This window comes from Oncorhynchus gorbuscha, linkage group LG11 (assembly GCF_021184085.1).
Source record: "Oncorhynchus gorbuscha isolate QuinsamMale2020 ecotype Even-year linkage group LG11, OgorEven_v1.0, whole genome shotgun sequence".
In the NCBI taxonomy this organism is placed as follows: Eukaryota; Metazoa; Chordata; class Actinopteri; order Salmoniformes; family Salmonidae; genus Oncorhynchus; species Oncorhynchus gorbuscha.
In genome coordinates this window covers 77,511,524-77,523,921 of record NC_060183.1, presented here as the reverse complement: position 1 = coordinate 77,523,921, position 12,398 = coordinate 77,511,524, and the positions used below count along the sequence as shown (strand labels likewise).

General features: G+C 39.4%; 1 protein-coding gene across 1 annotated transcript; it reads right to left on the bottom strand.

Annotated features, from left to right (window-relative positions):
- Positions 1–30: 30 nt before the first annotated feature.
- zgc:114200 (Gamma-secretase subunit Aph-1b-like) lies at positions 31–11,966 on the bottom strand. Its single transcript, XM_046290575.1, has 7 exons — positions 11,447–11,966; positions 10,927–11,097; positions 8,266–8,339; positions 5,746–5,868; positions 3,953–4,080; positions 2,236–2,359; positions 31–1,457 (listed from the first exon to the last, which is right to left on the bottom strand). Exons 1-7 carry the CDS (start codon positions 11,557–11,559, stop codon positions 1,426–1,428), a joined length of 765 nt encoding a protein of 254 aa, XP_046146531.1. The 5' UTR covers positions 11,560–11,966; the 3' UTR covers positions 31–1,425.
- Between the last annotated feature and the right edge of the window lie 432 nt (positions 11,967–12,398).

Here is a 12,398-nt window from a genome sequence, read left to right as displayed (position 1 = left end):
TCTTTTTCACCTGGATTTGGTGGATCAAGGTCAAGAACATTATCATTTTATTTGCATAATAAAAACATTAAAATACCTTACATAATGTGTACCAGTGGGGGCTGCTGAGGGGAGGATGGCTCATAATGTCTGGAATGGAGCTAAATGGAACGGCATCAAACATTCCACTGATTCAGCATTAGCCATTACCACGAGCCCGTCCTCCCCAATTAAGGTGCCACCAACCTCCTGTGATGTGTACTACACATGGCAGTGTCTGCCAGGGCAGATAATGCACAATATAGTGATGTTGCATACCTTTGTATGTGTGTATAATAGGGTTTCCCAAACTAGGGGATTTGAAAATGGGGGGGGGGGTCACGATCGATAATTGGTGATTGGTTCATAGAACCTGGGTTAAAGTCAGTTTTCTTCCAAGGTTATTTTCTACACAGAAGATCATACATTATTGCCTGATGATCTTATGCATTTCCTAATACATTTCAGTCAATTCAAACCATATGGTTTTCAGATTAAAATACAGTCAAAAATACAGTCAGACTGATCTGTAAGACTGTCATTGACCAAATAAAAAAAGTTAACATTGTCCATTGATTACATAATTATATATGTAAAAAATTAAAAATGGTGGGTCGTAATTAAAAAAAACAAAAAAACATTGAAATGAGGTTGAGGCTACAAAAAAAATTGGGAATCCCTGGTGAAGAATCTTTCTTTGACCAGAGCCAAAAGTCTGTTGCACTTTAACTCTAGCTACCTGTACAGATTACCTTGACTAACCGGTGCCCCCGCACATTGACTCTGTAACGGTACCCCCTGTATATAGCCTCGCGATTGTTCTTTTTACTGCTGCTCTTTAAATGATTTGTTACTTTTATTTCTTATTGTTTTACTTAGCTATTTAAAAAAAAAACGTATTTTTCTTCAAACTGGATTGTTGGTTAAGGGCTTGTAAAGTCAGCATTTCACTGTTGTATTCGGCACATAACAAATGACATTTGATTTGTGCTGCTCTGCCCTTCGCAATACATTAACAAATGACCATTCTTAATAATAAAATCATAATTCAGTAAACCAAAGATCAATAATTGACGCAAGGGAGTGGATTGATTAAAAGTCCACACAAAAGCTAAATCTGCGAAGAGACAAAGAACGAAAAAAAAGTTGTTTCCTTGCATTCAAAAAAAGCTTACACATGCCTAAGTGTGTGTAAACTAGTGTCATTCAAGCTATATACAGTATGAAGGATTTCCCTTGGTCAGCGAAGTGCTGATTTCCGGGCTCTGATTAAGCCCATATTATGTGGAGATTGGTTGATGTGGAGACTGTGTCATCTCTTGATTGGCTGCTTTGGTTTGTACACAGCACTGCAGCGACAGAAGCTCCTATTGCCCTTCGACCTCAGAGATCAACATGGAATGTGAATTATGACGACGTCTCCGCATTACTTTTCCTACCTGCAAAACAGACAGACAAAAATAACTTCAGTATGGTAGGGGTCAAGAAGTACTTTCTAATTAAGATGACATTGACCTGATACAGTTATGCTGTTTAGGTAGTAAGTCACAAGCTTGGCATGTTTGATGACTGATTATCATGTGGTCTTAACGCCACCTGACTATACAACTTGTGACCAACCACGACCAAATTGAACAGGGTTTGATTTGCTCCTGACCAGTTGAGAGGATCCACCACACTGTGGTGCGTCGGTGCCACTTTATACATCTCTACTTATTAAAAAAGGTTCAGCTGCTGTGGGCTTATATGGTTCATATACGGCACCAATCACCTATCTGTCAAATATTACCATGGTGATAGTGGACATTCAATTCAGTAGAAAGGGCATTTTAATGACGTTATGTTGAGGTCAGAAGGCCTCTTTTACAAGGGAGACCTGCGTGTATTATGCACATATAAAAGCGGTGTCATCAGGCCCACTCTTACAGACCAAGAGGTACATTCTAAATTACAAGAAGAGTGCCAGTCCACATGAACATAACCTCAATGGTTTCATTGTTTATTTCAGCCAAGTGGCTCATTTATATTTGAACTAATCCTTATTTTACAAAGGCAAGTTGACTGAGAACAATGACTTGGGGAGGAGCAGCAGCAGAGAGGAGATGGAACGAATCTGTTTAACGACAGGTCCTCTACCAATGCTCCAATGGAGTGACATGAACAGGACCCAGGGCTTAGTAGAGCTGCTGTATCAGATAGGCTTGAGGTGGGTCTTACACGTCCAGAGAAGAGTGATGTTGTGCAGGGAGCCACCGGAGGAGAAGAAGGCCCAGACGGCCATCAGCAGCATGATGGCGTAGACCGGGAGAATGCTGCCCACGTAGAATGGGTTCAACAGAGACTGGCAACGAGAGAGAGAGAGATACCATGAGAGATTGAAAACCAGATTCAAGAAAAATCAGGGCTGTGTTCACTTACGGCACCGCGTAGCAAAACATTTTGCAATGGAAAATGAAAACAAATTTGTAATTGAGAGTTCACTCGGTTTAAAAAAACATTTATCCTCTACTGAACATGAAAGATTATTAGCTAAACACCAAATGCATGTCTACGACGAGCAGAGACTTTAAACATATTCTGGGAAATTATTCATAAAAGCAATAAAAATGTACTGCCTTTTTATTTTAATGAATGCAGATGCCACTCAGGATGATAAAACAGAGAATCATAAGTCACAATTTATTCAGAAGTTATTCATTAACCATTTTTCTGTCTTTGACAAAAAAAAAAGTGTCCTAAGCATGACATGAGAACACTTTTGATTGGAGCCCCAGACCACACTCATCACATTGGTAGTAGTAGCAGCATTAATATAATGAGCTCTGTAACCCTTGGTAAACGAGAGCCTTCGGTGCCTGCAGTAGAATCAGTGTAGGGTGAAGTTGCCCCTAGGACACTGATCTTCAGGATTTCCCCCCACTAATGGTTAAGGTTAGGATTGGGGAGGGGAAGCGCATCCTAAAACTTCCCCCTAAATTAGTACAATCCCTTATAGAGGGAGAACAGAACATTCCTGTGCAGTGTTCTAGAAAGATGTCCAGGCTCAGGTTCTCTGGTCAAGCCAGTGTCTACGTTCCAAATGGCACGCTGTTCCCCACCTATATAGTATACTACTTTTCATCAGGGCCCCCTTCTAAAAAGTAGTGCACTATATAGGGAATAGGGTGTCATTTGAAATGCTACAAAATCATTAGCATGTATATAATGAACGACTATATTTCTGTGACACTGGTCTGAATACAGTGCTGTTTTTTTTGTGTGAGACAGGAGGAGATTGTTCATCTACAACATGGTCCCCTAAAATGGTGTGTCAATCTCTAGAAAAATTAATTGCCAGTCTCATTTATGCACGACTTATCATATAAAAGATTTAATACAAACATAATTAGGATTTATGAGGAATCCATTCAACAAATTCTGAAATTAATAAGAAACTAACTCATTCAGTCTTTAGCTGTATTTTTTTGTCAAATTGCTTCAAAAATGGACAATACAGTCAGGTCTAGAGTTGTTAAACACAAGCTAACAACCCCCTCCTGTGACTGATTCATGCTAGTGCAACTCATGATGTCATGGGTGACAGACAGGTTGGTTGACAAAGTCACGATTCTGAGTGGTCAGACAGCTAGCAATAACGACAAGCTACCGCAATGTGGGGAATCGTAAGGGGCTCGTTTCAGCTAGTTGTATCTTGCTATTGATACCCATGTCATGTTTTGATGCGTTTTGACTGATTTCATGTGAAATGTTAACATGGCTAAAATTAGCCAGCTAGCTAACCAACAACTGTAACAATGTATTTGAGAGAACAAGTGCAAATGCATTTATGTTTGGAGACAAAATATAATTTACATGTTGTCAACAATCTAAGCCAAACGTTGCACACACGTCGTTTTCTTTCGCTAAACAACCAACCCTGTGTGTCTACACTCACCAGGCTGAAGACCATCAGGTGGACACAGAGCACCACAGCGATCACCCACCATCTCTTCCTCTCACAGCCCTCAAAGAACACTACCCCCCAGAAGGTGTGGAGCATCGTCAGCGCCAGGGTCATCAGGGCTACAGGGGGGCAAAGGTCAAAGAGGTTATCAGTCACAGAAGTGGCGCACTTCATTTGTTTTGTTGCTAGTACACAAAGTGTGTACTCAAGTCCTTTTCCTTTCACATTTTTTTTCTCATAAGTCCTGTGCTAAAGAAGTTAAGTGTGCAAAAGCTATTCTATACTTGTCTATTCATGACAAGCACACAATGATTGCAAAGTAATACAAGGCTCAGGTGTAGACAGTATAGAGTACAGATTATGAGAAACTTCCACAGGAATATAAAGGCTGCCAGACAGACCAGTGAATGTACAGACAGTAGTGGCAAGTCAAATTAAAGGACTTACATACTTTTTCAAGCACTAATATTTATTTTCCAGGACTATCAATTTCTAATAGTTCCTATTATGCAATTGTTTCTAGTCACCACCAGATGGGAGTAACACAATCGCATGAAAAAAAGGTAACCATGTAAGTTCTATAGTTCTATACATGAGTAGTAAGTCAGTACTGATAGTGTAATGATGAGCAGAGTTTTGGCTACTCAGACTATTTGCATTGCTGCACCCCCGCACCTACACGTTTCCTCAATTACCTCGACACCGGCGCCCTCGCACATTGTACCAGTGCCCCCTGTATTTTTAAAATATATTTGTAATTTTTTTAAACCTTTATTTAACTAGGCAAGTCAGTTAAGAACACTTTCTTATTTTCAATGGCGGCCTAGGAACAGTGGGTTAACTGCCTGTTCAGGGGCAGAACGACAGATTTGTACCTTGTCAGCTCGAGGGTTTGAACTTGCAACCTTCCGGTTACTAGTCCAACGCTCTAACCACTAGGCTACCCTGCCACCCCAGTATATAGTCTCGCTATTGTTATTTTCCAGCTGCTCTTTCTTATTTTTCTCTTACTTTTTTGAAGGTGTTTTCTTAAAACTGCATTGTTGGTTAAGGGCTTGTAAAGTAAGCATTTCACTGTCTACAGCTGTTGTAGTCGGCACATGTGACATAACATTTGATTTGCCTACTGGTAAAAACACTTATTCACATTAACACACAATTACAGCTTCATGACTATTGTATTTTTAAAATCAGGCAGTTGGGAATTTACTACTTAAGAGCTACGAAAAAACATCTGGCAGCTTTAGTGGTGTCGCCGGACGGGAGAAGGGCGGGTGAGCTGTGTGAGGAAAGGCTGCCGCTTGATAAAGCGCAATATCGCACAGTGATGTAGCAGTAAAAATGGTAGGTTAACCAGACTGAACAAAAATATAAAAGTGTTGGTCCCGTGTTTCATGAGCTGAAAAATCACCCCGAGAAACTTTCCATACGAACAAAAGGCAAGGTTGAATCTATATTTGCCAGGCATTTTAGCAGTCAGTACCTAATCAGTCAGTTCTGTACCTGCCTGGCAGTGTGAGTGGAATGAGCATGCTAGCCTGACGAGCAGAATGCAAAACACGTGAGGAAATATATCTCGGTAGAAATGAATTCGTACGACCAATAAATGTTTTCTTATTACCATATTTGATCATTTTCTGTTCACCTCACATTTTAAATCAAGTACTTTTCAAAGTACCAACTTGAGAAAATGTCTGATTTACAAGTTATTCCAGTACTTTTTCAGAGTGCCAAATTCAAGTACTTTAAGCACCTTGTGCAAACCCTGACAGACAGACACATACCTGAGGTGATGAAGTAGTACTGGGAGTCTCCAAACATGCCCACTGTCCCTGGGCCCAGAGAGTCAGAGAGAGTGTTGATCATGGAGAAGGCTCCACTCATGATGCCAAAGCCCAGTCCAGCCACTTTAGAGATAGACAAACAATCAACTGCTAGACCTACATAGTCAACATCAGCACAGTCAACTGCTAGGCCTACATAGTCAACAGCACAGTCAATGACTAGACATGCAGTATATAATTAACATTATTTGAGTATTTTCTGTGACATTTTGATCAAGTTGTCAATCAAGAGCTTTTAGAGAGTTTATTGTAGCATTAAATCTCAGCAATAAATAGATTCTCAATGTTGATTACAAAAATCATTTAAATCATATCAAAAACCGACAATAATGTTCACTACAGTGAGCTTCCACTTACATTTCACCTTTAGACAAGCAGGTCTCAAGAGTGTTTGCACATCAGAGAATTATGCAGGGTTGGGTACATTTTATTGTGCTAACAACACAAAGATCTGATTAGAGAAGAGACATTTGAAATCTGGCTCTGACTCACTTTATGCCTCAATGCCAAGGTACATGATCATAAATACTGGCCTTTGCCATTTCCTTAGAAAGACTTGTCCTAGAAGTAACCATATTAGCTGTCCAGATCAAAATAACCACACAGATACACATGGGTGTATGAAATGACAAATACCTAATATTGAGGTTTAACTTCTTTGGGGTAGGGGGCAGTATTGGGTAGCTTGGATGAAAAGCGTGCCCAAATTAAGTTGCCTGCTACTCAGCCGGAAAAGCTAGAATATGCATATAATTAGTAAATTTGGATAGAAAACTCTCTGAAGTTTCTAAAACTGTTTGAATGATGTCTGTGAGTATAACATAACTCATATGGCAGGCAAAAACCTTAGAAAATAATCCAACCAGGAAGTGGGAAATCTGATGTTTGTAGTTTTTCAACTCAGCCCCCATTGAAGATACATATGGGATATTAGTTGTTTCACTTCCCAAGGCTTCCACTAGATGTCAACAGTATTTAGAACCTGTTTTGAGGATTCTACTCTAAAGGGGGGGTTCATAAGAGCTCATTGGGTGAGTGGTCTGGCAGAGTGCCACAGCCTAGGTCTGGCGCGCTCACGTAGCTACGTTCTACTTCATTTGTACAGACAAAGGAATTGTCCGGTTGGAACATTAATGAAGTTATGTTAAAAACATCCTAAAGATTGATTCCATACTTAGTTTGGCATGTTTCAATGGGCTGTAATGGAACTTTTAAAAAACTTTTCGTCCGACGTTTGGCGCGACCTGAACGCGCTTTTGGATTTGTTTACCAAACGCCCTAACAAAAGAAGATATTTGGACAAAACTGATGGACATTATCGAACAAATCAAACATTTATGGTGGAACTGGTATTCCTGGGAGTGCATTCTGATGAAGATCATCAAAGGTAAGTGAATATTTAAAATGCTATTTCTGAGTAATGTTGACTACCCAATATTGCGGGTATCTTTTTGGCTGCTTTGTTGTCTAAAGGCTGTACTCAGATTATTGCATGGTTTGCTTTCTCCGTAAAGTTTTTTTGAAATCTGACACAGCGGTTGCATTAAGGAGAAGTTTATCTAAAGTTCCATGTATAATAGTCGTATCTTTATCAATGTTTATTATGAGTATTTCTGTAAATTGATGTGGCTCGCTGCACAATCACCGCATGTTTTAGAACTACTGAACGTAACGCGCCAATGTAAACTCAGATTTAAAAAAAAAACAAATATGAACTTTATCAAACAAAACATTCATGTATTGTGTAACATGAAGTCCTAGGAGTGTCATCTGATGAAGATCATCAAAGGTTAGTGATTAATTTTATCTCTATTTCTGCTTTTTGTGACTCCTCTCTTTGGCTGGAATAAATGGCTGTGTTTTTCTGTGGCTTAGTGGTGACCTAACAATCGTTTGTGGTGCTTCCGCTGTAAATTATTTTTGAAATCTGACACTGTGGCTGGATTAACGAGAAATGTATCTTTAAAATGGTGTAAAAAACTTGTATGCGATATGAGGAATTTTAATTATGAGATTTTTGTTGCTTTGAATTTGGCGCCCTGCACTTTCACTGGCTGTTGCGGGGGGGGGGGGCTCTAGTCCTAGACAGGTGAATGGGAGTTTAGTACGGTCATTAATCTTTGCCTGGGTTCACCTGTCAACAATCACAGCGGTAGAGGGTAAGATTAGTTCAGTGTTGAGCACCAGCTAGCGGATTAGTCAAACTCAAATCACCTAGCATTCCACTGACAATGATAGGCTATATGCACTTCCAAAATCATACCCGATTGGCCCACAGTGGTAATACAACACTGAATGGTCAACATAAAGAGGAGGTGTTCTTAAAGCCAAGTAAGATGATAGTTGTCTGTCATGTGACTATATACACACAAACGGTCACATATTTAAATCAGTTAATTAAGTATTTAATTATCTAATTAATATGTTAAAGTAAATAAAACGTAAAGATAAATGGTATACCATAGGCCATTTCTCGGACTGAAAGGGGGGGGCCGTCTTCTTCACTGATGGCTGCCAGCCCCTCATTTGCCTTCCTGATGATACAGTGGAAATAAGATGTTAATAGCAGTAACACAGTGGAAACGTTATCACAACAATAACTGTGTTTTTGTGTTCTGAAAAAAGTAACAATGTAGCCTACAAACCACAAATACAACTTGTACTGATGAGTATTTACTTTGTAGTCAGATATGGCTAAGAATGGCGCCGGCAGATGGTGACCCGCCTTGGGCTCCGATAAAACATTGCAGATTTTCAAGCACAAGATTTTCACTATATCCTGCAATCACACCTGCAACCCTGTACGTGTAACTATTAAAACACTTGAGTCTGAGAATTCTCCATTTAGAAGTCACACTAACAGGATTTATGACACCATAACTGTGGACACTAAAACGGCTAAGATGTTGACATGTATACTGCACGACAGCTTCCTCATCCCTGGTCATGCAAAGTGTAGGAAAACAGATTTGCAAAGAAATCCAAACAAAAATAAATGTTTCTTATTGGACAAATTCAGGTAAGTCCCTCACCTATTGAGCCTGTTTACTTCCTAGTGAATGCTCCCCTGGTTGTACATTGATGCCTGGGCAGGCCTGTTAAGTCATAGTGAAGGGGGGAAATAATCTATACTGTTACACATTGCAATATTATTATTTATTTATTTTTATTTGTGGGGGGAGGGGTGATATATATATATATATATCAATATTTGACTCCAAGTAGCTAACGCTGCTGTAGGTAGCATTAGTTAGCGCTAGTCAGTTGTACCGGCACCACAATGTCAGTATTTTTCATCCTATAGCTTGTTCTCCATCTTTTTAAATAACTAGCCAACATGTTCAACCCTTATTTCCATGAGAAATCAAAACTAATTTGCTCAAGCTCTTTCGTCTCTCTGCAGCAGACATATAGTGAGCAGCTGAATCAAGAAAAGACAGAGGGACTTATTGTTGGAGCCAAAGCACAGAGAGAATCTGGGAGCATATTTTCATTCATTGGCAATAATGACAAATCAAAATGTATTTGTCACATACACATGGTTAGCAGATGTTAATGCGAGTGTAGAGAAATGCTTGTGCTTCTAGTTCCGACAATGCAGTAATAACCAACAAGTAATCTAACTAACAATTCCAAAACTACTGTCTTATACACAGTGTAAGGGGATAAAGAATATGTACATAAGGATATATGAATGAGTGATGACTGTATGTAATGAAACCTAAGATGACCTGGGGTACTAATGTAAGAAATAACACGTAAAAAAAAAAAAAAAATGCATAGTTTCCTAGGAACGCGAAGCGAGGCGGCCATCTCTGTCGGCGCCGGAAGTCTGCAAAACACCAGGTAAAAAACCTAGGTGTTATTTTAGATTCTGAACTCAATTTTGAATCACACATTAGGAATGTGAACAAAATAGCTTTTTAACTCACTAACTGAGGGACATTGCCATGGTGCAGCCGTTTCTCTCTCAGGCTGATAGAGACTCATCCGTGCTTTTATTACAAACAGGCTTGACTACTTTGATGCTCTCCTGTCTGGTCTATCCAAGAAAGCCATTGGTCAACTGCAAAACAGGTACTGACCAAGACCAGACAACGAGCACACATTACACCGGTTTTAAGGTCTCTGCGCTGGCTGCCTCTGAGTTTTAGAATACATGTTTAAGATTTTTTAAGATTCCACGATTGTGCACCCCAATACATGTCAGACATGCTTTTAAGTTATGTACCCAGTAGATTCCTCAGGCACTGGCCTTTTAACTATCCCAAAGCCTAGGACCAAGAGGCATGGAGAAGCAGCCTTTAGTTACTATGCCTCCAGCCTCTGGAACAGCCTGCCAGAGAACCTGGGGGGGGGGGACAAAACTGCAGACATATTTAAAAGAAATGTGCTTTTTAGTCTTTCATTTTTTATTATTATTTTTATATTATTTCAGTATTTATTTTCATTGTTTTTTTCTTTCTGTGAAAGCACATTATGTTGCATTCCATGTTTGAAATGTGCTGTATAAAGAAATCACATTTTATTTGTCACATGCACCAAATACAACAGGTGAAAAGCCCTTAACCAACAATGCAGTTAAGAAAACATTTACTAAAATAAACTGAAGTATTGAGGCTGTATACAGGGGGTACCGGTTACAGGTTAGTCGAGGTAATATGTACAGGTTGATTTGAGGTGGTTTATAATGGATTTAACAGACTAGGACTCACATTCACACAGAGTATGGTCTTGGATCAGGGCCATCCTGTTTATGTAATCTTATTTACTATAATCTAAAAGGCAAAACTGATCCTAGATGTGCTTCTATGACTTCAGTAAGCAAGACACACAGACAAAGACACACAGACAGACAATGAGAGACATGGCAAGAAAGAGACACAGAAAGACAGACAAAGCCCTCAAACCCAACTCTGGACCAATTCCAGTGCTTGTCTTCATTGTTCCCCTCTAATCAGGGACTGATTTAGACCTGGCACACCAGGTGGGTGCAATTAATGATCAGGTAGAACATAAAACCAGCAGGCTCCACACCTCTTAGGGTAAGAGTTGAGGACCCCTGCCAGAGTGAGGTAGCATGATAACGACAGCAAGAGAATGAGATGTGTGTATGCTGACCTGAGCAGCCTGTAGTATGCGAAGCGGAACACCTCCTGCAGTATGACTGAGAAAATACTGCCAAATATGAGCAGGTTTTTCTGCAGGGTCAGGTCCTGGGGATTGGTGGCCTTCGTGGCTATGAACCACACCAGAGAGGACAGCAGTAAGGACACCAGCCAGAAGAAGGCCCTGATGAGAGAGAGAAACAGTTGTCATTGTTGATGCAATGAAGCACACCAGTGAACATTTCACTATCTTACTAGCTTCCAAAAACGTATCATGGCATATTTAACATACATTTTTCAAAAGAGTATGTACTTATGTAATTATAGGGTTAATAATTAGGGATACATTTAGGTGGCCATTTTTCATTGAGAAAATATTCCCTACCCAATTTCTAAATTTCACTTTGTGTGTTCCACTACAACTTAAAATGTAAAAAAGATCAGTTAGGAACCACTGATCTAGGTCTTATCATTTGTCAAACCAACTTGAAATAACAAATCCACAAGTTATCAACAATAACATAATAGCTTACCCTGCAATTAGAATGATGACTCGCAATGGGTCTTTAGCGATAGTGAAAATAAATAGGGAAAACGCTGGCCCAAACGCAATGAACGCACACCCAAAAAACACTGCAGCAGTCATTGCAACTATCTAAACTTGTTCTTGGTTAGCCCCTTTAAAAAAAAATCAGCACGCTAACGTTAGCGGATTAATAACGAGGTGAAATGATAATTATCATAAGATAAACGCCCAGTGGTTTGCTAGTTAGTCTCTAGAAATTGAAAAAGCAAGTCGGTTTCAAAATAGCGGGCAATGTTTCTCTAGCTAAAATTAACGTTAGCTATCAGTGCAGAAGATAAACTCCATACCGATATCCATTGCTATCTAGCAATACATTTACAATAATTTAATTATTTTCTTCAGCATAAATCTTTAAGTGGCTATATTTCCTTTACGTTCAGCGATTTTATTGATCGATATTTTAATATTTAGATCCCTCCATGCTCTCATGTCCTAACTAAGCTTTTTGTTTTGTCGAATTTTGTACTTCCGTGTTTGACAATTTGCAACCACGTGACCTTTTTGGCCAGTGCGCGCATTGAATACGAACAATAAAATATATTTTTTATTTTCTTTTAACTGTTCTTCGACGAGGCATTGTAGACGTGACAGCAACAAGTTGAAATGGGAGTTCAACTTACATTTTAAATATAAATTTGGGAACACTAACTAAATCATAATAACAAAACACAGTCAATAAAATACATCAATACAATATATGTTCATCATCAGCTAATCAGCAGGCTGGGATTGGTGCTGAAAAGGAAACGCGCAGTCCTGCAGTGGATCAGGTCCAATTTAGGTGACTGGGTCTGGCGTAGACTAACATACGATAATTGAGGCGGGAGCATATTGCAGTAGAGAACTTGTAAAGGACCTTGTGAGACATTCCCTGTTTAGAGTGATAAAAGATCCATGGA

Coding starts and splice junctions, on each gene's coding strand:
- zgc:114200 (XM_046290575.1), bottom strand. CDS start 11,559: ATGACTGCTGCAGTGTTTTTTGGGTGTGCGTTCATTGCGTTTGGGCCA. Junction 4,081..5,745: donor GTACTACTTCATCACCTCAG/GTATGTGTCTGT, acceptor GCCCCCCTGTAG/CCCTGATGACCCTGGCGCTG. Junction 1,458..2,235: donor CATCACTCTTCTCTGGACGT/GTAAGACCCACC, acceptor TCTGTTTTGCAG/GTAGGAAAAGTAATGCGGAG.